Raw genomic sequence first — 26,169 nt, 5'->3', positions numbered from 1 at the left:
ACGAAGTCATGGGTTCGATCCCCACCGTGACCCTTGAATATTTTTTGTTTGCATGTTTTCCCCGTGGTCGCATGGATTTTTCTCCGGGTCTTCCAGGTTTTTGCACCTCGACATTTATAAACCTGTGTTTAGGGTATTTGGTTGCTATAAATTTCAACATGATAGAGCTACATAGCTCAGTGGGCCTTGCCTGGTAAAAAAAAAAAAATTCTATTTGCCTGCATGTATGAACAATAATATTTTTTTTTGTTCAGTGCAGCAAAATCCAATGTTATGCTGTACATATTTTTTCCTACATCTATGTGCCAACCCACCTTCATAAACCCGCACGTACCGGCGAGGCGATGCATGAGCAAATAGCGCTCAGAATAATCATTTGCGTCGTTGTGGAAATAGATGAATAATAAAAAAATAAATCGGATAACAATGTCCTCTTTACATCTCTGTCTCTCCATCATTAAATTATTTCTTATGCAACCCATGAGCCTCACGGCCTTCTGGGAGTGCATAATTTCAGCAGCATTGTTTCAGCCATTACTTAACCCCCAAATCCAGACGCACGTGAAGACAAATTTAGAGTCGCGTTGGAACGCGATGCGGGGGGGGGGCCCTCATCGGGCAGTGCATTTACACAGCGCTGTACATGTACGAGGGTGGATCCTATTAAAGCCAGGACTGCTGTCAATGGAGACTGACAGATGCCATTTGATGACCAAACCTTTCCGCAGGCGTGTAGGTGGGTACTTTGAGAGAGGCCATCGTATTTTTGGATATCGAGGCTGTGCAGCACAATATAGAATGTTTTTTGTGTGCGTGTGTGTGGTGCGGTATTTTAGCGGTTGGCATGCTGCGCTGTGAACCCAGCGACCTGGGCTCGATTCCCACTGACGGCGAACGTCAGCGACGATTATCTCAACCAGTCCTGGGCCTACCTTAGGTCGACTTAGCATTAAATGAGTATCTGGTCGAATGTGTAAACATTGCCACGCAGGAGACGAAGGCGGCCGGGCGTGGTGCTGGCAACCCCACCTCCTCGTGCACCTTGCCGGCCTTCATAGGTGCTCGTGAACAGCACTTGCTCCATAAGTCTGTTAAGGCTATAAGGGGGATTGTTGTCTTTGTGTGTGCACTGAAGACAAATATTGTGAGGCTTGGTTCCTTCGTGTGCTGCCTTTAAATAGGTGTTAGCTACCAGCACGTGCCTCAACAGTGGTCCTTTTCACGTTTCGAAAGTGGCACGATTAGCACGGTTAGCTATGTACGTTGCGAAAGAAGTTCAACATACATGCAACAGTCTGTTTTAAAGGATATACGGGAGATCTTTCTCTTTGTGTGTGTGTGTTCACTGGGGAAACAAACGTGACCCGGGAATGGTGCCGGCTACCCACCCCCTCGTGCGCCGCGTTGCCCTTTAACGTTCTGACCCGGACATCTGTGAAAATGAGCTTTACAGCTCATTCGATTCCTTCAGTATAAATAAATATTCCTATTCTGAAATAGGTGTTCGCTCCCAGCACTTGCACCGACCGACAGTCTGTTTTAAAAGGCCACACGGGGGACACATTATATATATTGTTATTTTTCTTTGTCTGCTGTGTGCGTACAGGACCAGCTGGACAATGTGGAGAAGCACACGGCGTGGGGGCTGGAGTTTGTCGACAAACTGTCCAAGTTTGCGCGGGAGAAGGCGGATATAGAGCTGGCCTACGCCAAGCAGCTCCGGTGAGGTCCCCCGGGCAGGAGCCACGACCACGCCGCGGCAGTCATCGCCTCGCGCCATTGTCACTTTTAGTCCGTCGTCGTTGCTCGCGTCCATTGACGTTAACGACTTCCATGTGCATGTACCTACGTGCTGTTGAACTTCTAATCGCAGCGTACGTAGCCAACCGTGCTAAGCGGAGGTGCGGTTGGGGTGGGGACAACAAACCAAACACAAAAGCAGTTCTAAGATAAATGGGTTTTCGATGTAGATTTAAAAGTGCACGGCTCCGATGGCTTCCCAATGTCGGACGGCGTACATTGAAATTCCTCGAAGACACTGGTGTAGCTGTCGACTGCACAAGAACATGAACAGGCGGATGTGTAGCCCACCTCCTTCATGAATGGAAAATAAAATACGAGCCACAGTAGTGCGATTATGGCCATGCAACCATAACCATGCGCTATATCGTAAAGCCAGAAACACACACACAGACTTGTAGACATACATAGAGACATCGACACGGAGATACATGGAGACCCATATAGATACATCGAGATATATTAACTCTTTCACGTTGAGATATCTGCAAGTTGCAGGTTGGGGTCCCATTCATCGCTGAATCTCACAAGCGGCTCAGCGTTAATTTTATTTAGAGAGGCAATGCGCCGTTGTTTTTAAAGGCATTGCTACTCGGCGCAGAGAACCGTAGCGACATGACCACTGGCACCAAACTGTGTCACATGCCCTCCCGCATGGCCTTGTGGGAGCCTCGGTACCAATAAAGTTCTTCTTTGGTTCTTTCGGTAAAGTCACGTAGAATGAGAATGAAATAATACATTAATAAAATAACACAATAAAATTCTCACGACGTTTTGGCCACAACACAAGTGGCCTTCATCAGGTGAAGGGACGAGACTGCCACTTGTGTTGTGGCCGAAACGTCGTGAGAATTTTATTGTGTTATTTTATTTTATTAATTTATTATTTTATTCTCATTCTACGTGACTTTACCGAAAGAACCAAAGAAGATGAATCCTTGCAGTCACGAAAGCTTTAAACCAATAAAGTTATTTTGTTTTAGTTTTTCATCCGGAATTGGAAGAAGAAACTGGTGACGTACACCTATGTCATCGGAATGGGAAAGGGTTCGAGACGAGCCACAATAGTGAGATTGTGACCGTGTGACCCAAACGATGAACCGTCTCATAAACCCACCGTAATCTGTGCTCTCGTGGCCAGCAGGACCTCGATGTTGGCATTTAGCTCCCTGAACGTATTGCTGCCATACTCAAGAATGTAAGAGAATGATGACGATTAATATTCAAATGCTTCACCTGAACAATCCCTCACGACGGAATGTTTCATTTGCGTAAAGGTGTGTCCACAGGGTCTCTGCTGTTGCCTCACTCTTGATAGCGAACACGTTGCGACGCGTCTGCGAACATTTAAAAGCTATAACTTGAACGGAAAGCGTTAATTTGGCGAATATATCACACCCCGGTGAAACACTCGAATGCATATACTGTATGTGTAAATGATTGGATGGTGCAAAACCGCGGATTCGTATAATTCTGATTGTTTTTTTTTAATAAATGTAGTGTCGTTCATGCAAAACTGCATCTTGCAACGCTGTTCAAGACAACAGAAATATATAAAATAAAATGCCCCTCGCAAAGCCACACAGCGCACCGAAACCAAGGTCAACTCAAAGGCCACAGTGAACAAAGCTTTTTTTTAATGGGACTTCAATAGTGAAATGAACTTAATTTGGCGAATGTGCTGTCGAAAATAGCAATAGAATGCACTCCAGCTGTAACGGTTTCAGTTGTGTGTGTTTTTTTTCTATTCAATCCAATTACTTGTCATATTGCTCTCAAGCTGCTGGCTTAATTCTTTGTAAACGCAGTTGGTTTACTCTTCAACACACCGGATGGCGGCGGGTTTAAACGACACCTTTATATTTACGTGATCTAACCTGAAATCACTTCGATGATGGACAAGCATTTCTCCCTCTAAATTGATTGTGGAAGAAGTTTCGTTTTTTTATAGCAGAAAAAATTGTCATCTGAATACACACACGCGGAAAAAGGGGTTATAGTTTTGATTTAAAGCTTTCGTGACTGCAGGGATTCGTATTCTTGGTTCTTTCGGTAAAGTCACGCAGAAGGGAAACAATAAAATAATAAAAATATAAAACAATCAAATTCTCACGGCGTTTCGACTGCAACACAAGCAATCATCATCAGGTGTGAAAACCACAGCAAGATTGCTTGTGTTGCAGTCGAAACGTCGTGAGAATTTTATTGTTTTATATTTTTATTATTTTATTGTTTCCCTTCTACGTGACTTTACCGAAAGAACCAAGAATAGGGGTTATAGTGTTTACGGTTTGTGCGTTTGTTAATTTGATCGGAGAGTAATGCGTTACTTGTTCTCCCCAACACTGTGTGTTGTGTCCTCCCCATAGGCAATGTGTGTGTGCACCTGAATAGGACAGGCTGTATGGGGCAACTGTGTCTGTATATATATTTTTTATTACACGCTTTCTTTTAACTCACTCTGTCTGTTGTTGTTGTCATTGTTGTTGTTGTATCCTCAAATCTTGTAACTCAATTTTAACCCACTTCCCAATGTGGTATCGACTGCAAACTTGGTATATACTTATGTCATACTGATGACAATACTATATTTTATCATTAAAAAATATATATTTTTAAAACATTTTTCTATGTTATGTTTCGGCTTGGGTCTAATTGTCCACGCTCAACTGACGTTGGCTGTAATTGGCCACTGTCCCTTACATTATGGCAAGTTTCAGGGCCACTTCTTGGAGTCGTGGAGTTCTGCCATTACTCGTACATTTCATAAAAGCGTGTTAAAAAAATGTATTTTTAAATATTACTTATTTACCAGGTAATGCCCACTAAACTGTATCGAAGCGACCTGGCTATCCACAAATGATAGCTCAACGAAGTGGCTTATCACGTGGAAATGTACAGCAGCCCCAAATACTTTGAATCCATGTTGATTCCGAATGTGGAGAGAAAAACCGGAGGAACTGCAGAAAAATCCACGCCAACACGGAGAGAGAGAACATACCAACTTCAAATATACAGTAAAACTTTGGATTGCGAGCATAATTCATTCCGGAAACGTGTTTGTAATCCAAAGCACTCGTATATCAGTTGTGATCACGTGACGCTCGGCAGACAAAGCGTCTAGAAATGCTGCTCGTATTGCAACATCCTCGCTCGTTTATAAAATTAATATTTATTTAAAACTTTTGCTCGTCTTGCAAAACACTCGCAGACCAAGTTACTCGCAATCCATGGTTTTATTGTACAAGTGTAAGGTTTGGGATCGTACCCACGACCTCTTGTAAACCAGACGAGGTAGTTAACATCTCGCCACCGAGGCACTCTGTAGATAGCTGTCTTTGTGTCTGTATCTATTGTCATGTGCCTCTGTCTCCAAGTGCGTGCCTGTGTCTCTTGGCATCTCTATGTTTACCTCTGTATGTCCATGTGTAAATTGATGTGTGTAATTTGTCTGCCTGTAAGTGTAGCAGTTCGCGTGCTGTGATACGAACTCGGCGACCTGAGTTTGGATCCCACAACCAACATCAGAGGGCTATTATCTGGAGCTGTTTCTGGTTCCTCCCTGGGTAGCCGTAGTCTTAAAGGAACACCTGCTGCGCTGCGTATACATACATCAGTATTGAGGAGACAAAGGCGGCCCCGGTGTGGTGCTGGCCACAAGGTCCTTAGGTAGACCATGGCCCCCATGAATCGGTGCGCGCCAAAATAATTTGCCCCAACAGCCTGCATGGGCTATATGGGGAACGTCTGCATTTTGCATGCTTAATGTCTGCGTGTTTATATGTCTGTGGGTGTTTTTTATTGGGGGAGCGGAGGCGCAGCTGCTGGCGTGCTGCCCTACGAACCCGGCCACCCGAGTTCGAGTCTCACTCGCGGCCAATAGCGGCGATGAACATTTGAACCGGTCCTGAACCTCCCCTCGGTCAATTCCGCCTCGTATGACGACGTGGCGTGGCGTGTAAACTTTGGCACTGGGGAGACAAAGGCGTCCGGGCATGGTGTTGGCCACCCACCCCGTTGTGCGCCGTGCTGTCCTTCACTTGCCCCTCAACCTGTCCAAGGCTACATGAGGTCTCTGTGTCTGTCTGTCTGTGTGTGCGTGCATGTGCCTGGGGAGAGCGATAGCGTAGCGGTTGGCGCGCTGCGGTGCGCTACGAACCCGGCGACCCCGAGTTGGATTCCCGCTCGTGGCCAACACCAGTGACGAATATCTGAACCGGTCCTGAACCTCCGCTAGGTCGACTCAGCCTCGCATAAGTACCTGGCGCGGTGTGTAGATATCGCTACTGGGGAGACAAAGGCGGCCGGGCGTCATGTTGGCCACCCACCCGGTCGTGTGCCATGCCGGCCTTCATAGGTCCTCACTAACTTCGCGTGCCCCACAATCTGTCCAAGGCTATACGGGGGCTCTGTCTCTTTGTTTATGTCGCACGTCTGTCTGTGCGTGCGTGCGTGTCTCTTTGTGTGTGTGTGGACATGCCTGCGTTCCACGTTGTCGTCAACGGCGGCGCCGCGCACGCTCGTTTGAAGCTGTAGGCTGTTCGGCTAGGGAGGATGTCCATTTGTTGAACCCCAGTTGTCTCCCCGTACCCCCCCCCCCCCCCCCTCCTCGCTGCACTCACTGCCGCACGAGTTTGACTGAACCCGGGTCAGGGGCGCTGCAAACATCCGTTCCGTCTATAACAATAAGATCCGGAGCTCCATAATTCAACGTGTCCATTGTTCCTAATGGGATTGCTGTCTCTCGCGTGTGCCGTTATTAACAAATGTCATCCTTGTTGTTGTTGGTGGTGTTTCAGGCCTCTAATCGCTGCTGTCCATGTGTAAGGGTTATGTCTGACTAAATTATAACTATCCGCTGCGGCCCAACACACGTCTTGTGGCTGGTTTTAATAGGCGCTCGCTAACTCTTAATTATTATTGAAAAAAACTCAACACATTCGTCAATAATGCTCCCTAAAATTAAATATAAATAAATCTATATTAGTCGATGTTTTGGGCCACGGCTCTTCTTCACAGCACGTAAAATTACTCTTGAGAAGTGTGCGCAGTCCAAACTGAGTAATTACGTGTGTGTCTGTATCCCCAGTGAGGAGCGGTGGCGCAGTGGTTAGCGCACTGCCCTGCAAAGCCAGCAACTCGAGTTCGATTCCCGCTCATGACCAATCACAGTGGCGGATGTTTGAACTGGTCCTGTGCCTCCTCTAGGTCGACTCAACCTGAAATGAATACCTGATGTGGTGTGTAGACATTCGCACTGGAGAGGCAAAGGCAGACGGGTGTGGTGTTGGCCACCCGATCTCCAAGTGTGCGGTGTCTGCCTTCATACGTGTTAAAGGCTATATAGGGTGGATCTTTGTATCTCTCTGCATGTTTGTTGTACTTGTATGTGCATGTGTCCATGCGGGTCTCTGTGTATATGTTTGTGTCTATATGTATGTGTATGTGAGGAGTGGTATGTGAGGAGTGGTAGTGTAGCGGTTAGCGCGCTGCGCTACGAACCTGGCGATCCGAGTTCAAATCTCGCTCACGGCCAACACCAGTGGCGATTATCAGAACCGGTCCTGCACCTCCCTTAGGTCGACTCAGCCTCAAATGAGTACCTGGTGCGGTGCTTATACACATCGCCACTGGGGAGACAAAGGCGGCCGGGTGTGGTGTTGGCCACCCACCACCTCGGTGTGGTGTTGGCCACCCACCACCTCGTGTGCCGTGCCGGCCTTAATATGTGCTCGCTAACAGCACTTGCCCCAACAGTGTTTTAAGGCTACACTGTGGGATCTTTGTCTTTGTATGTGTCCAAATGTATGCAGGTTTTTATCTCTTCAAAACTCCACGAGCTCTATATCCTGGAGCCATCTCGTCGTGGCCAGCGAACATCGACACTGGAACTTAGCTCCTGGACCACATTGCTCTTTGAAAGCCACTTTCCCCGTCTATGCGGCTCAATGGGAGGATTTTTGTCTAAGTTGTGTGTATCTGGGTTTACCATAGAGATATACGCGCGTGTGTGTGTCTGTGTCAGGATAGTTGTAACCGTGTGTGTTTCAACACGTTTACCGGGCACGTGTTTTTCTGCTCATTCAAAAAATCCCCTCTAACCTGTCCAACGGCTTCTGACTTCTCACCACTGTGCAGGCTTCACTCTCACCAAGACAAATATCCCCCAGGTAGCCTCTAACAGACCGTCTGGGGCGAGTGCTATTAGCACCAGGGAGGGTAGTGAGGCCAGCACCACGCCCGGCCACCTTTGTCTCCTCAATGCTGATGTTTACACACACATCCCACAAAGTAGACATTTAAGGCTGAATGTACCTAGGCGAGGCTCCGGGCCAGGTCAGATATTCATCACCGATGTTGGTTTGTGAGCGGGAATCGAACACCGACCGGGTTCGTCGTGTCTGTAGCACAGTGCGCTAACCGCTGCACCATCACTCCCCATGCACAAACACACTCTCATATTGTACTTACACATCAGCTAACAGCAAGGAAGATTCAACAAAGTAATATCCGAGCCTGTGAGCGTTACCCTACGCGTGTGTGCTTTCAACCCGACGACCCGAGTTCGAGTCCCGCTCACGACCAACACCAGTGACGATTATCTGAACCGGTCCTGAGCCTCCCCTAGGTAGACTCGGCCTCAAATGAGTACATAGTGCAGTGTGTAAACACCAGCACTGAAGAGATGAAGGCGGCTGGGCGTGGTGCTGGCCACCCATCCCCTTGTGTGCCGTGCCGGCCTTAATAGGTGCTCACGAACAGCACTTACCCCAACAGTCTGTTCAAGGCTATACGGGGGATCGTTGTTTTGTGCGTGTCTCATGTATTTGGCACGCGAATGGCACTGGCCGCTTATGTTGTTGACCCGGTGGCTTCTTGCCGTACTGGAGGGCTTAGAACACGTGGATTAAGATGGCGCCCAACACAAATGCGTATCAAGACGCAGTGTTGGAGCCCTCTTGGGACGCAGACGTTCAGGGGAAGCGAGGCAAAGTATTTTTTTTACTTTTTTGCCATATTTGAATTTTTTCGCCATATTTGAAGTTTGCATTTCTCTCTCCCCTGTGGTCGCGTGACATTTTATCCGGTTTTTCCCTCCACGTTTAGAATCCATGCGCGTTAAGAGCATTTGGCTGCTATAAATTTCCACGTGATAAGCCACTTCGTTGAGCTATTATTTGTGGGCAGGTCTCTTCTGAAAAATAGCTACATAGTTCAGTGAGCCTTATCTGGTAAAATAAAAAATAATAGTAATAAAAAGGAAGAGGATAAGAGAAAGGCATTAAGCCCTGGACTTCTCCAGTGGGTTTACGGATTTCAGGGGCAGCATAAATGAAAGGGCGATTTCTTTTGTACTGATCGAAAGTTGATTGCGGGCTTAGGTGGAGCCCTTGCTTGCTGGAGTGGAGAGCGCGTGCAGGGAGCAGAGAGCGACTGGAACGTGGGCCCGCACGATGGTTATCTCGTTCTTAAATCTGGTAGCTGAGTGCTCAGCCGAGGAGCAGTGAAATTACCACTCAAGTTCGTCGTCACGCCGACTGGAGCTGTAGAACGCCGCCTGTGGGCTTAACGAAGACAGGGCAGAGGGGGCATAGTCAAGGTGCCTGGAATAGTTTTTGAGCAGGTGACTTCCTGCACAAGCATGAAGCAGGATGTTGCTATTTCAGATGTCTGGCATTGAACCACTGCTGGAAATTCTACATCCCTATGGTGGGAGCAGAGAGGAGCGTAGAGGGTGGGGGCAGTGACTGCTTATCATGGCCGCTGTTTGCTTCCCTAAACAAATTCGCGTTCGTTTGATCAAGCCTGGAGGGATTGTGGGCAGAGCCGACCCCCAACCAGAATTAGAATTTGCTGCCGAATGATCGGCGTATTGAAACCAGATAGCTCGTCTGGTTTGGTTGGCTTAAATATAAACTGTTTGAGGAAGACATGCCTCAACCCTGCGCGTTAAACTGGACACAGCTCAATCGTTCCAATATAGGCTCATAGATGGTTTTGGTTCCGTTTAACTGATTGCATAAAACTGGTTTTTAACTTGATTTTTAAGCTTTCGTGACTGCAGGAATCCATACTCTCTGGTTCTTTCGTTAAAGTCACGTAGATAGAAAAAATAATAAAAGAGAACACGACGTTTCGGTCGCAACACAAGCGTCCGTCTTCAGGTGAGAAAACTACATAGCACGGGTTACCAAAAGGATTGCCAAAATCTTGAACGAACACAAGATCCAAGTTCGGTTCAATACCGTACACATTATCCGTGATTTGATCCCATCGGTGAAGGATGCGATTCCGGACATGCAATGTCCTGGTGTCTATAAGCTGAGTTGTGTCTGCGACAGCAGTTACATTGGTGAAACGAAGCGACGTGTCTCAGACCGGGTTCGCGAACACAAAGCGGATTTGAAACACGGCAGAACCAACACCTCGGCGGTGGCGGATCATTGTTTCAACGCTGTGGGCACACGTGACATTAACACGTGACATTGTTTTCTCCGAGACCAAGGTGCTCTGCAAACCCTCGGGCCACCATCAGGGATTTGTTCATGAAGCCATCCAGATATACAAACACAGACAAAACTTTAATCGAGAAGATGGATTTAGATTGAGCAATCATTGGAAGGATGTGATAAACCGCGCCAAGTTTTAACTGCTATGATTTTCACTCGCCCACCCGGTTGTCGTCGTCCAATTACTAATTCGAGCTACTTTACTTGCTAATTTCTCCAGCCCCACCCGTCCCTGCATGCCACAACCCCCCCTCTCCCGCGTGAGCTCCTACAGCCACGACTCGACAAAACTCCTTCCCCCCCCTCTCCCGTTCCTATATAAAGCCACAACACAGATCATTTTCTCACCTGAAGACGGACGCTTGTGTTGCGACCGAAACGTCGTGTTTTCTTTTATTATTTTTTCTATCTACGTGACTTTACCAAAAGAACCACAGAGTATGGTTTCAACTGGTTTAATTTTCGGGTGAGTTTGGCTTTCGTACACGTTTTTTCATTGTTGTCATTTTTATGAGATCCCGTGTCACTTTGAACACACGCTGCACACCGGTAATGCAGAGATCAGAGATAGACACGGAGAGACCCGCAAAGAGAGACACCGACAGAGGCACAGAGATATGCATAGAGACATGGAGATACACAGAGAGAGGCATAGAGACACAAAGACATGGGAGGCCCATAGATAGACGGAGACACACGAGACACGGAGATACAATTAGAGATACGGAGACACAGGCATGAGCCAATAAAATGAGTGCCACTTCATGGTAGTGGTTCTTCTATGGGCAGACTGGTGCCTGCCATGGAATGTGGAGTTTCCACAACTGGCTCAGGGCTTCCAACAGAAATGAGTTTCAGCCCATTACTTTTCTTTTTGAGAACTTAATTTCCAACAAATGTAACAGCAATGGGTGGACAGCTGTTGGAATGATACGCCTACACATGGCCAAAAAACAACAGTTGCGAATTGTGAACGTTCTCTTGTGTTTCCATGACCAATAATTTGGAGTCGTCACGGGCTTTGCGATCCCAACTCCTCGTTTAACCAAAGGGGGCTGTGCCTTTGTTTTTCCCCCTTTTTAAATTCAACATCTACAATGCGGAGTTGAAACCCGACCTAACCCCCATTTACACAAAATCGATTTTAAAACAATCCCTTGGCTGTCAGGCTTCAGGCCCTCGGTAGTGTGACTCCACACACCTGGCCTTTCCCCCAGGTGAGGGTGTTCTGATTTCTATTTGCCTCAATGCTGTGCTTCGTTTTACTTTTGTGCCAGTTCGGTGACCCGGGAGTCACTCTTGCAAACGAGACTCTCATCGGCCTCTTTAATTCTCAGCTGGTTAAACAAAATCAACGTGAAATGAGACGCTTGGATCACACGTCTACGGTTGGCCTCAACACGTCGACACATTTGACTCCACTCGAACGTGGCTCCATCTCAAGCAACACTCATTGAGTTGTGTTGATGACACCAGCAGTGGCGCACCTGAAATCCATTGTCCTGAAAAGGGGGGATTGGTTGATCATGCAAGGGAGCAAGCAGGTTAACTTGCCGACGACTGGAACCCGGGTCCCTGGGATCATAGTTCATTGCGCTGACCATTACAGTGCACCCATTCACTCCCAATGTGTAAGCGTGCACCGACAAAAAAAGGTTCATAGTATGAGCCTTGTAGATTACAGGAACATTTGCTGTCAGTGAGTGTCCATTAAAGCTAGCATTGTGCGTGAAAGTTCGTTGTGTCCATACACAGGCACGCTTTAATCTCCACCATCCTGGTGTTTACACACTCCCATCATGTCACTGAGTTTAGGCCGAGTCAATTTAAGGGAGACCTTAGCCAAGTACAAACACCACTTCGCGTGGTCTACTATACCAATGCTTCTCACTTGAACATTAAGGACAAATGATCACATAATTCAGCCTGGCACTGCAGAAGCAAGCGATGGTACATCTATACAAACAAACAACAAAGATTCCCTATACGGCCTTAAACAGATTGTTGGGGCAAGTGCTGTTCGTGAGAACCTATTAAGGCCTACACGCCACACAAGGGGACGGGTGGTCAGCACCACGCCTGGCCGCCTTCATCTCCACATTTAAGGCCAAGTCGACCTCGGGGAGGCCCAGGAACCGGTTCAATTATTCGCCGCTGTTATTAGTTGCGAGTGGAAATCGAACTGGGGTCGCCACAGCTCCCCAGGCACCAATCCACTCGGGTGCCAGGCGCGCACAAGTATGGGGAATGTGGCGGTTATGCAATTGTTGGCAGGATGACAATCTCAAGTAAAACATCCAATGTCTTCCCATACTCACGTAAGGTCATGCGGCGGCAATCTTTACCCATTGGTCCAGCGGTGGAAATTCCACGTTTGTACGACGCTTAAAAACCGGAATGACCGCTATTCGTTTTCCGCAGTCCGTGTTTTTTTCCTTTATCGGCCACCGAGGGAAGGATGGGCTTGAGTGAATCCCTGGGCGTCGCCGTAGTCACGACGTCGAAGCTGTACAGTGCAGAAGTGGTGGAATTTGAGGAATGCTTGTGTGCGATGTGGCTCGTATCCTCTGGCTCCGGCGGTAGCGGCTCTTGACATTCATCGCCAGCGCACTTGGACAATTGCATGACCTCGCAATCCCGGTAGACGCACAGCTTTTGGCCAACGTTGGCATTCGGTGGGGAACCGTTGGCTCAACATTGGCTCCCGGTCGGTTCCATGTCTGCCCGGATGTTTCTGTAGTTTTCCCATCCACTGGGCAAACTCGTTACTATACCTCGGGATTTTATTTTAAGTCTGCCTGACCATGTCACCGTCGTAGTCATCGTTGTCGTCGTCATCGTCGTCACTGGAAAGTGGTGGTGCACGCTGGTAATCCTGTGACTTGGAGGTGGCAGTTTGTGGATCACACATACGTACATATTTAAAACGGCTTTTTGTATTTAGTTTGTTGACCTTCCCCCCGCACCTCTGATTAGCCATGGTTGGCGATATCCGGTTTTTAAAAAATTCAACATACATACAGAGATGGAGGCACACGGTCCGGCAGAGGTGATGGTCTCGGATAAGTCACCAATGATTATGAACCGAAGAAATACATTATAAAGCACGAAAAAGTGCCCTGTTGGCGAGATGTTCACTCCCTCGCCTGATATACAGCAGGTGGTGAGCTCGATCCCAACCCCCGACGATGCCTCGATAGGTTGAGTTTGCATGTTCGCTCTCCCAGTGGCCGCGTGGATTTCTCTCCGGGTCCTCCGCTTTTTGCATTTAGAGTATTTGGCCGCAGTAAATTTCCACATGATAAGCCACTTCGTTGAGCTATCATTTGTGGCCAGGTCGTTTATTCATATATATAAAAAAAGTTTTATAGCTTTACCTGGTAAAGCTATAAAAATACAAATTGTTTTATAGTAGTTTAAGTGTTGGATAAGAGATGTCTCTAGAAGCGACTCAAATGGGAAGTTTCGGGTTAGTTGCTTTAATTTCCTGGGTCCGTGACATGAGTGTCTGATAGCACCCTCATCGTCGCCGGCCTCTGCGTTCGTGAGCAGTGTTTGTCTTCTCTTGCGCCAAGAGCTGGTGGCACAGGTGTTGAGGCCAGCTCGGCACGCGAGGGGATGGCGTGGCTCCCTCCACGTCCGGCCACCTTTGTCTCCTCGGCGTTAACGTTTACGCAACACTACCGTGTACTAATTTAAGGCTGAGCCCCCCCCCCCCCCCAGGGGGAAGGCCCAGGACTTGCACGTTTCCACTGACGTTTATTGCGGCCGGGATTTGAACCCAGGTTGCCGAGTTCATGGTGCAGTGCTGAACAAACTGAACTTCCACTTCCAACAAAAACGCATGAACGCACACACCAACTACTCTTGCCCACTGATTACTATTAGAAATGTAACTGAAGTTCGTATTCAATTGTGAATTTTCTTATTTCTTATTTTGCTGTACAACCAGATAGCCATCCAAGCAGTGTGAGGGTGGGTTGACTGTGTGCGTGCGTTTTGTGTGCGTGCGCGCGTTTTGTCTGTGCGTGTGCGCGTGCGCCTGCGTGCGTTTTGTGTTTGTGTGTGTGGTTTCATTCGTGTAGCCCTAGGGCAGTCTCGTCGGGACGTATTTTTGTCTCTCGTGACAGAGAAAGCCGCCCGCCCATGTTTTTTTTATTTGAGGACAGTTTTGGGGATTGGCTGCAAGGGACCCTTTTTCGTAATTTGCATTTTGGGCTATGCTGGATGCGAGGGTTGATTTCTCCACCCAAATGAGCGTCGCACCTCTTGCTTGTCTCTCTGAATTGCCCTGAACCAGTCAGTGGTTGAAGTTCCTCATTGCAATGGCAGGTAGGTGCCAGTCTAATCCCTTGCAATAATGTATATGAATGCATGTTTTTGCACGCCTGTCCTCTTTTTGTATTGATTATTGTAATGTTCTGACCCCGTGCCCCTCCTGGACGTCTATGAAAAAGCGCTTCATGGCTTACCTGCTGGAGCCTGTAATTCTAGGAGGTTCCAGATAAGTTACGCTTCATCACCCCCCCCCCCCCCCAGCGAAGTAACATGTTGCTATGATTCATGGATGCGACCGGATTCTTAAATCGATAGTTTTATTCTCCTGTTTTCCCATCTCGTTGGTATCATTTCTCATCCACGCACTTCAGTTTTGCCCCATTGGTGGAAATGTAATGGGAGCATAACGCTGTTCGTATAAGATCCAAAGGTCGTGAATGATTCATTCTCAAGATGCCACAATTCGAAGGCATGTATCGTGAGTGTAAGGATCGATTTTAATCGATTAACCGGTGCGTATATTACCTGTTATGATGTGCGATTCCTAAACGCCGCGGTCATTCGTGAAAAACATCGAACGAAAACTGAAAAGTGCGCAAAGATGCACGGGGAAATGCACCGAGAGATAGAAAAAAAAACCACGTGAATTGGAGAATGTACGCAGGTTAATTACATGATCGAAACTATTATCCCTTTTCTCTTTGGTTTTATTCGGTAAAGTCACGTAGGTAAAAAATAAAATGAACAACTAAATTAAATCACGACGTTTCGGAAGCAACACAAGCTTCCGTCATCAGCCGGGACAACCGCAGCAAAAATGTGTTTCTGTAGTGGGCAAAGAGAGCTGTTTGTGAAGTGATTATATAAGGTCAGAGGGGGGGAGGAGCCAGGGAGGAGAGGTGCAGAGGGCGAGGGGTGTGGAGTAGTAGGGGGGGGGAAGTGAAGATCCAGTTGGTCCTGTTGAGACACGGCTTGTGTTGCTTCCGAAACGTCGTGATTTAATTTAGTTGTTTATTTTATTTTTTACCTACGTGACTTTACCGAATAAAATCAAAGAGCATGATGGATTCTTGCAGTCACGAAAACTTCAAATCTTGAAATATTAGCCCTTTCCCATTTCGAGATGTCTGCAAGTTGCAGGGTGAGTGTCCTATTCACCTTTGAATCTCGGAACGCGCAAGCGGTTAACATTCATTTTAGATAGGCATTGAGCCGTTGTTTTAAAAGACATTGTACTCACCGCAGAGAACTGTAGTGACACAACCACACTGGACGATAGCTGGCGCCAAACTCTGCCACACGCCCTCCCGCATGGCCTTGTGGGAGCCTCGGTACCGATGAAGTTGTTTTATTTTAGTTTTTCTTCCAGTTTTGTTTTGATGATGTACGCGTCCGTCATCGAAACAGGTTAATAAAATAAAGTGGGGCTTGGGCAGAACGCGTCACGGCTAGATAGGATGATGGACGACGATCGAAACTAATAACCGAGTGACAGCCATGGAACGGAATTCGTCCGAGAGAGCCTCCACCTCGTCTATGGAGCAACAAACTCACTTCATGTGCAGGTGTTGGATGGATCTTGGCGACGCAGCACTGTGAGAGATGGCGGTGGAAGCTGGGGGTGGCTTTCTTCCAGCAGTGGATTGAGCATGCCTGATGATGATGATGAGCTGACGCCTTCATTCCACGTCTAGTTGATCAGTTGCGGACATGCTACCACCGAGCCAGCCAGCCTCACACGGTGTATTCCTCTTCAATTTCTGCTTCTAACAACTGTTGCTCTGTGTGTGTGTTTGTGCGCGCGTAGATCACTTGTCAAGAAATACCAGCCCAAGAAAAGTTCGAAGGAGGACGATGAGATTCGGTACGTTAAGCCACTCTGTGGACTAATTCCTCTTGCTGGTGTAAGAAGCTAAGAGCTGTGTACATAATTGTTCCACACATTATTTTATATACCTCTGTTGTGATAGCTGCTTTTGTTGTTAATACCTTTTTTTAAATAATTCATTTCTATTTTCTGAGCATTTCATTTTCTTAATTGCTATAAATAGGATTTTAGCCCTTCGTCAGATTTTTTTTAATACATATATGTAATTACTGGACAGTGTTGGTGAGAAGCAATCGCATGTATGACGCTGTTTAAAACTGAAATTATCATGAGTCAGGGAAAGATGAAAACGAAATAAGAGCAAAAATAGATTATCATTCATTTGCCGTCTCTCAATAAACACTCCTGCGCGTTCATGAGCTTTGAGAGAGGCTTGGAATTTTGCTGGGTGGCTGTGGAGCCGTTAAGGGGCTGTTAAGGTCACTCTTATGGGCATCGGTGTCAATGTCTGTGCAGCGTAGACTTTTCCCCAGCAAGACCTGCGCAACGGGAGCCACCTGGGTTAGGCACCGGGAGGCGCCGGCTTTGCTTCCCGGCCGGAAATAAAAAGTTGTGCTTGTGGTCCGAAAATTGACGTGTCGTCGAAAAAGCGGCGAGAACGTGACGACGAAGGGCCTGTCATGTACGAGGCTTCTGTGAAACGATTGGAAAAGGATTCGATAGCGCCAACATTTGGCAAAGCCCCCTCCCCCCCCCCCCTTCCTGGCAAAAACAAGGGGCTGCCGGTATTTACGGTGAATTGAAAAGATGGCGTTGTGGTAATCGGAGGAGGTTCCTGATTGCGTACCTGTCACGTTGCACGTTTGGGGAACGTTCCTTGGACTTGCGATCCAAAGGCTGCCGAGTCGTTCTCCCATCACAGCGGTTGAAACAATGGTGCTTAACTCCACCCATGAGTGGGTTACGCCGCGGTTGACCCGCAGGTCGTGTGCGGTGGGGGTAAAGTGTGGGTTCCGCCGGTGTGGAAGAGTAGACCAAATACACCTGCGACAGAGGCGTTTTATAGAGCTCCCTCTGCTGGAGGCCCATCTACCAGCAGTGGTCAAAGCACGTAGCTGCAAGGCTGTACCTTGACATGTTTGAAGACGTACTTCAATTCACTCATTATACACAGAGTGCTTGCCACAAATGAACCATAATACCTCGCGGATCTCGTCAATGAGCATAATCCGTCACGCGACCTCCAGTCATCCTCGCAACAGTGGTATTTGGCTAGCCATCGAACAAAGTCGGTCCCCGCATCGCGCGCTTTCAAATGCGCTTCTGCGGCTGTCTGGAACGCTCTTCCTTCCGATATTAGGAAGCCACTGGAGCTATGCATTTTTAAATAATCTAGATTGAAAACGAATTTCTTGATAATTGCTTTTTGTGTTTGGTTTGTTGTCCTACCCCCCCCCCCCCCCATCTCCGATTGTCACGGTTAATTACGTACGGTGTGAAAGAAGTTCAACATACATGATCAGCACTTATTGGATCATTGCAATGCGTTATTATTTTTGGTCAGAGCCTTTAGAAGTAGGCCACAAAATCTTGCCTAGATTCCTTGCCTGGTTGCAGTTCCATGTGAGCGGGGATAATGGGAGAAGAGAAGGTTTTGGGCCCCATGGTAATGACCTCCGATTGCCTCGGAAGACAATAATGATAATACGGGAATTATTTTCCCGTCAAGGAAACGTTCAACACGTCGCAATACTTTTTCCCAGCAGGGTGATATCTGAAATCTGCGGCTTTATAATTTGCACGTTCAGTATTTGCATTTGAGAGGAAAAAGCAAAGTACCCGGAGAAAACCCATTAACGTGGTGGGAGAGAACACTTAAACCAGGGGTGTTCAAAGTTTTTTTAGTGAGGGCCAAATACAGAAAAATAAACAAAAGGCCGGGCCACACACTAGAGGTGACATATTGACATGTGAATACTGTGTGTATTTCTAACTCACCTATAATGTGAAGAACATTGCACTCAGTGGGAGCAGTGATGCTGTCCTTTGGATTGAAGGATGGCTGACATGTCAGGAGAAAGTTTGGTGGTTGAGACACGAAGGACTTCACAGAGATGGCTATCAGTCATTCTGGTTCTCAGTCTGCTTTTGTTCTGATTTAACAGAGAAAATGTTTGTTCACGTATGTATGTTGAGCCGAACAGGCTCATCATTCTTTTTGTGTGGCGTCTCATCAGAGGAAACTTGGCATTATCCAAACTCTGATAGAAGTCAGGGAGGGAAAGAAGCTGATGTTGACTCTTCAGAGAATCATCACATTGCATTTCAATCAGTTCTAACTGCAGACTCTCTTCCACTTCTTCTTTATCCACCAGGAAGGGGGTCGAGAACAGCTTGATTTGTTTTTCAATGACAGAAAAATCTTGGAAACGCTGGTTGAATTCTGTCACGAGAGATACAATCACAGACACATTTCTCCTTTTTAGCAGAAAGGTCGGCCTTTGGAAAAGCATACTTGATTTCAGACAGCGCAGGGAAGTGTGCAGCATTAAAGCTTCGTAGTTGTGTCTCAAACAGGCGGAGCTTTACACAGAAGGCTTTCATGTGCGCATACAGGTGTGGCACCAGCTGGTCTTTGCCTTGTAGGTTCTTGTTCAGTGTATTCAGATGATGAGTAAGATCAACTAAAAATGCCAGGTCTGCCAGCCACAGAGGGTCACTCAGTTCATGAAGAGGTCGGCCCTTCTCTTTCAAAAGCTGGGCGATTTCTGATCTCTGCGAATAAAACCGCTGCAGCACAGAGCCGCGGCTGAGCCAGCGCACATCAGAGTGGTAGAGTACATCCCCGTATTCAGCATCCACATCAGATAGGAAAGCTTGAAATTCTCTGTGGTACAGTCCTCTAGCTCGAACTATGTTGACAGTTTTTACAACAGTGTTCGTCACATCGCCCAGCTGGACATTCTTGGCATACAGTGCTTCTTGGTGGATTATACAGTGCATCCTAACAGCCTCACCTCCGCTCTCTTTTACCTTGGCGCACACCATCGATGCCATTCCTTTGCGCTCGCCCGTCATGGCCGGAGCTCCATCCATTGTTACTCCACAGAGCTTGTCCCATTTAAGCCCCATCTTTTCAGCTGCCTCTGACACAGCTTCAAAAATACCTCTACCCGTCGTTGTGCCTTTTAGGCTCATCATATCAAGCAGTTCCTCCGTACAGCAAAAATTACCATCTACTCACCGCAAAAAAATTAACAGCTGCGCGGTGTCTGTGGCATCTGTGCTCTCGTCGCATGCTATCGAGTAAAAATCAAAAGCACAAGCTTTGTCTCTCAGCTGAAGTTTCAAATTAGCTGACAAGTCCTCGATTCTCCACACCACTGTATTTCTGGATAAGCTCACGCTGTTGAAATCCTGCACTTTTTCCGGGCACATTATTTCTGTGACTTTGATGAGGCACTGCTTTATGAAATCACCGTCTGAGAACGGTTTCCCGTGCTGGGCAATAAGTTTAGTGACTTCATAGCTTGCCGTTGTGGCGTTTTCCTGTATTTTGTTAGCACGAAAACACAATTGTTGTTGAGCTTGCAGGCTAGCCGCCATTTGCTTGACTTTCTGTGTTCGTTCGGCACCGGTGTACGATGTGTAGCTCTGATGTTTGGTCTCATAGTGCCGACGGACATTATACTCTTTCATCACAGCAACATCTTCATTGCAAATCAAACAGACACACTTTCCGTTGATTTCTTTGAAAAAATATTCATTTTCCCACCGTGTTTGAAATCTTCTACACCCACTTGCTATTTTGCGTTTCTTCGGTGCTGCCATTTCTGGTGACTCGCGGTTAAAGTTTTTCTTTGCTTCATTTTGTTTAGTGGAGAAGCGCGGTTTCCGTGGCTGGCTCCATCTAGTGTTGAAACTGAGAAGTGCAACAGAGTTGAGCTCAAGCTTCTTGTGCGGGCCATATTCAATTATATTTTCAGAATTTGCTGCGGGCCAATAAAAACTGGACCGCGGGCCGCAGTTGGCCCGCGGGCCGTAGTTTGGACACCCCTGACTTAAACATTCTGGCAGCAATTTCAGTGACCTTTATATACCGCCATCTAGTGTCTGCCTCGTGACACTGGTCAATTCCCCCTCGGGACCCGTGAAACATGATTTGGTGACGTGAACGAATAAAGGACTTTATTTCCTTGTGCTGTCTCTCACCACGTTGGCTATGAGATGTTAACTACCTCTCCAGGTATACAGGAGGTCGTCGGTTCGATCCCGACCCTGACGCCTGCTGCTGTATATTTGGAGTTTGCGTGTCTCTTTCTCTCCCCGTGGTGAGATGTTAACTACCTCGCCTGGTATACAGGAGGTCGTCGGTTCGATCCCGACCCTGACGCCTGCTGCTGTATATTTGGAGTTTGCGTATCTCTTTCTCTCCCCGTGGTGAGATGTTAACTACCTCGCCTGGTATACAGGAGGTCGTCGGTTCGATCCCGACCCTGACACCTGCTGCTGTATATTTGGATTTTGCGTGTCTCTCTCTCTCTCCCCGTGGTGAGATGTTAACTACCTCGCCTGGTATACAGGAGGTCGTCGGTTCGATCCCGACCCTGACGCCTGCTGTATATTTGGAGTTTGCGTGTCTCTCTCTCTCGCTCATCATCATCATCATCACGGTAGCTAGGAGATGTTAACTACCTCGCCTGGTATACAGGAGGTCGTCGGTTCGATCCCGACCCTGACACCTGCTGTATATTTGGAGTTTGCGTGTCTCTCTCTCTCTCCCCGTGGCGAGATGTTAACTACCTCGCCTGGTGTACAGGAGGTCGTGGGTTCGATCACGACCCTGACGCCTGCTGCTGTATATTTGGAGTTTGCGTGTGTCCTCTCCTCGTGGTCATGTAGATTCTTCCGGTTTTCCCCTCCACATTTCGAATCCACATCGCGTGTTTAGACTATTTGGCTGCTTAAAATTTCCACGTGAAAAGCCACTTCGTTGAGCTATCATTTAAGGCCAGGTCACTTCTGAAAAAAGAGCTTATACAGCTGAGTGGCCCTTACCTGGTACAATAGAAAATAGTTTAATCATTTCGTTTGGTGGCGAGTGGCGCCATCTCCTCCACCCCCTCTTCGTCAACGTCGTCATCCCGTGTGCGTGTCCGGCACAGGTACACGTACGTGTGCGCGATGGAGAACCTGACTAACGAGGTGGGCGACTTCGCGGGCCAGAGGGAGCTCGTGGCCGAGACGCTCATGGGGAAGGTCGCGACGGAGCTGCTGCGCGTGCACACGATGGTCAAGCACGAGCGCAAGACGGTGAGAGGCATGCACACGCACACACGATATGCATTCAGAGGGCCCCCATGTAGCCTTGACAGACTGTTGGGGCAAGTGCTGTTAGCTGCCAGCACCTGTGAAAGCAGGCATGGCACACGCGGGGGGGTGGGTGGCCAACGCCAAAACCCGGTCACCTTTATTTCCCCGGGCGGTGATGTTTACACGCTGCGCCAGGTGCCCGTTTGAGGCTGAGTCGACCTTGGGGAGGCCCAGGACCGGTTCAGATAATCATCACTGGTGTTGGCTGTGAGCGGGAATCGAAGTCGGATCGCCGGGTTTGCAGCTCAGCGCGCTAACCGCAACACTACCGCTCCCCACAATATAAAATGTATACGCACACATGCTTACACACACACACACGTCAAGTAAACCGAAATGTAAATATGTTCCCAGATGGAATATCCCAAATTAAGCGAGTAGCCCGTATTAACACCGTGGGTGCCAGCTCTGATCTCAAATCTCCGATCTGTGAGCCCCACCCCGTGTCATCTCGTACCTTCACCTGTGGAGCCGGACGGCGCGCGTGAGAATGGATTTGCAGGTGCGTTTGAAGCACTTCTCCGTCTCTAACTGTGGTGTGTGCACGCGTGCGTGTGCGTGCGTGTTTCTGGGTTGTGCATTTTAGATGTTAATGGATGGAAAGCGCCATCAGCAAAACCTGGAGAATTGTGGAAAGCAGCTTGAAGTGGTGAGATACAAGCTTACACTCTCAGCAACAGCAGCAGCACGTCCACAGCAGTCAAAACATACTTTCACGTGCTTACGCACGGGAGAGAAGACCAGCAAGCATCAGTCACACTCACGCACTGCAGCTGCTGCCCCATCTGTGTGAGTGGGTTAATTTTCCACTGCTGCATATGACTTAACGGCCCTGTCAATTCACAGTGCACATGTATGTGTGTGTGTATTTTGAACTTCTTTCGCATCGGACGTAGATAACCGTGCTAATTGGAGGCGCGGGGGAAGGACAACAAACTAAACACAAAAATCAGTTCTCAAGAAATAGTTTTCAATCCAAATGATTTAAAAGTGCATAGCTCCAGTGGCTTCCTAATATTGGAAGGAAGAGCGTTCCAGACAGCTGCAGAAGAAGCGCATCTGAAAGCGCTGTAGTGACTGTCCTTATTCGATGGTTAGCCAAAAGCTGCGAAGGGAATGACCGGAATTTGCATTATTTTTTAAGAATGTATACACCACAGATAGTCAGAGGCACGAGAAGGAACCACAGACACGCTCGAAAGGCAGCAGCCAGGCGGTGATCTGGCGCCGACAATTGCCCAAACTCTGTGGTCTTCTACATACAGTGAGGGGAAAAAAGTATTTGATCCCCTGCTGATTTTGTACGTTTGCCCACTGACAAAGAAATGATCAGTCTATTATTTTAATGGTAGGTTTATTTGAACAGTGATAGACAGAATAATAACAGCAAAATCCAGAAAAACGCATGTCAAAAATGTTATAAATTGATTTGCATTTTAATGAGGGAAATAAGTATTTGACCCCCTTTGCAAAACATGACTTAATACTTGGTGGAAAAACCCTTGTTGGCAATCACAGAGGTCAGACGTTTCTTGTAGTTGGCCACCAGGTTTGCACACATCTCAGGAGGGATTTTGTCCCACTCCTCTTTGCAGATCTTCTCCAAGTCATTAAGGTTTCGAGGCTGACGTTTGGCAACTCGAACCTTCAGCTCCCTCCACAGATTTTCTATGGGATTAAGGTCTGGAGACTGGCTAGGCCACTCCAGGACCTTAATGTGCTTCTTCTTGAGCCACGCCTTTGTTGCCTTGGTCGTGTGTTTTGGGTCATTGTCATGCTGGAATACCCACCCACGACCAATTTTCAATGCCCTGGCTGAGGGAAGGAGGTTCTCACCCAAGATTTGACGGTACATGGCCCCGTCCATCGTCCCTTTAATGCGGTGAAGTTGTCCTGTCCCCTTAGCAGAAAAACACCCCCAAAACATAATGTTTCCACCTCCATGTTTGACGGTGGGGATGGTGTTCTTGGGGTCATATGCAGCATTCCTCCTCCTCCAAACACGGCGAGTTGAGTTGATGCCAAAGAGCTCCATTTTGGTCTCATCTGACCATACCACTTTCACCCAGTTGTCCTCTGAATCATTCAGATGTTCATTGGCAAACTTCAGACGGGCATGTATATGTGCTTTTTGAGCAGGCGGACCTTGCGGGCGCTGCAGGATTTCAGTCCTTCACGGCGTAGTGTGTTACCAATTGTTTTCTTGGTGACTATGGTCCCAGCTGCCTTGATCATTGACAAGATCCTCCTGTGTAGTTCTGGGCTGAATCCTCACCGTTCTCATGATCATTGCAACTCCACGAGGTGAGATCTTGCATGGAGCCCCAGGCCGAGGGAGATTGACAGTTCTTTTTTGTTTCTTCCATTTGCGAATAATCGCACCAACTGTTGTCACCTTCTCACCAAGCTGCTTGGCAATGGTCTTGTAGCCCATTCCAGCCTTGTGTAGGTCTAAAATCTTGTCCCCGACATCCTTGGAGAGCTCTTTGGTATTGGCCATGGTGGAGAGTTTGGAATCTGATTGATTGATTGCTTCTGTTGACAGGTGCCTTTTATACAGGTAACAAGCTGAGATTAGGAGCACTCCCTTTAAGAGTGTGCTCCTAATCTCAGCTCGTTACCTGTATAAAAGACACCTGGGAGCCAGAAATCTTTCTGATTGAGAGGGGGTCAAATACTTATTTCCCTCATTAAAATGCAAATCAATTTATACCATTTTTGACATGCATTTTTCTGGATGTTTTTGTTGCTATTTTGTCTCTCACTGTTCAAATAAACCTACCATTAAAATTATAGACTGATCATTTCTTTGTCAGTGGGCAAACGTACAAAATCAGCAGGGGATCAATAATTTTTTTCCCTCGCTGTATATCAAGATGTTTTCATCCAGTTCAAAAGAGTTTTACATTCGGTTGAAACGAAATTTAACCAAGGGGTACAGTAGCCAAAAAAGTTTGAGAACCACTGGCTTAGCTCAACGGGGCCTTCCCATCTGAAATCAATTCCTTGAGCCTGAGAGCGGGCGTGTTTTCTCAAGCGCGTATTTACTTGCGCGCATATACTTACGTGCGCCTATATAATGTCGTGCGTGTCACGTGCTTCCGATGCAGGCCAGAAGACGGTACGAGCGGGAATTCCGGGAGTGGGAGAAAGCTCAGCAGCTCCTGGAGAAAACGGAATCAGAAGGCATCAAGGCTGAAATTGATAAGGTAAGGGAGAGCCTGTGGTGTAAGCAGTAACTGAATGATCTTCCAAAACGAACGTGGCTCAGAGGTGTGGTGTTAGGGCAAGGCCATTAACCGTGGACATGTCCTTAGCGGAAACCCTCTTTAGTCCTGAAACTCGGTGACGCTTTGCTCGGCAAATTAAAAAAAAACTCTAAAGGCGGCAACGCTCAAGAAATGGAGCACGCCGCTGAGTCACTGGTAGAGGGGGCCGGTTTCTACATCGAACAATTTGTTGACATCCCAGTAAGTGGTACCTGGTTTAATTCGACCGAAAAAAAGATGAGATGATGGGCGAAATTAATTCTCGAATGGAATTTTAACTCGTAACCTTAAACATTTACGAATTAATAAAATACCCACTAACATTGGCTTGGAGGTTAACCTCACAGCTATAATATCACATTTCAAAGTCCACATTTAAAATTCGGCCCATGCTCCATGCAGCTTGGACCAAGCCAGTACCAGTCTATGCTGAGTCGGCAGTGGTCACACGTTAGGATTGGTCCGGGTCATGGGAATGTGGAATATTCCTATGGCTCAGAGTTACCAGCGGGGATGTGCGCCATTCCCTGCTCTGACTTTTAAAAAAGCGTATCTAATGATAGTTCCCTCCTCCTCTCCCGCTCTCAGTCGTTTTGTGACCTTGATGATGATGATGATGAAGCAACGCCATCCTGATTTTGAGATTCGCCATAACATCGGTGTACTTTCAAAACGGTTACATTTACAACGCTGTCTGTCTATCCTAGACTCTTGTCCGCCTCCGTTCCATTTTCCCTCCACTTTACCAAAATTCCAAAACGCTGCCCCCAGGTTTTCCCGGCCCACCTAATCGGTGTCCTTCTATCACGGCGTATAGATCTCTGACCTTTCGCCGATTTCTCGCTGGGCCCTACCCGTGTGGGTTCTTCTTGCTGCCCACGCGCCGCGTGACAGTCTCTGTCTGCAGCGCGCTTCAAAACCCCGCCCCCACTTCTCCCCGCCAATGCTTTCCCCCTCGATTGGCTTCACCGCGATCGCCGACCAAAAGCGGCGGTTTAGCCGGCCCGATGTTCGATGATTGATTGGTGCTTGTCGCTCCTTCTCGGCTTCTGCTCCTGCTGCCCGCAATCCTCTTCCTCTTGAACTCTGCAGTTGAGACTTAAGGTCGCAC

General features: G+C 47.6%; 1 protein-coding gene across 2 annotated transcripts in view; it reads left to right on the top strand.

The window, feature by feature from the left end:
• Positions 1-26,169, top strand: part of LOC116938986 (formin-binding protein 1-like) — a 62,194-nt gene that overhangs the window by 19,431 nt on the left and 16,594 nt on the right. Inside the window, exons 2-6 of one of the 2 annotated variants that reach the window (XM_032946791.2) lie at positions 1,607-1,722; positions 16,396-16,452; positions 21,582-21,729; positions 22,376-22,438; positions 24,900-24,998. In XM_032946791.2, the coding sequence (XP_032802682.1) occupies positions 1,607-1,722; positions 16,396-16,452; positions 21,582-21,729; positions 22,376-22,438; positions 24,900-24,998 (483 nt within the window). Of the gene's footprint in view, positions 1-1,606; positions 1,723-10,666; positions 10,777-16,395; positions 16,453-21,581; positions 21,730-22,375; positions 22,439-24,899; positions 24,999-26,169 lie in introns of those variants that run through there. The other variant, XM_032946790.2, reaches the window with a different exon arrangement.

The sequence above is a fragment of the Petromyzon marinus genome, chromosome 5 (genome assembly GCF_048934315.1).
Source record: "Petromyzon marinus isolate PM22_M1 ecotype Great Lakes invasive population chromosome 5, UKy_Petmar_22M1.pri1.0, whole genome shotgun sequence".
Classification (NCBI taxonomy): Eukaryota; Metazoa; Chordata; class Hyperoartia; order Petromyzontiformes; family Petromyzontidae; genus Petromyzon; species Petromyzon marinus.
The sequence above is the reverse complement of the archived record's forward strand: the minus strand, read 5'-3'. Positions and strand labels throughout refer to the sequence as shown.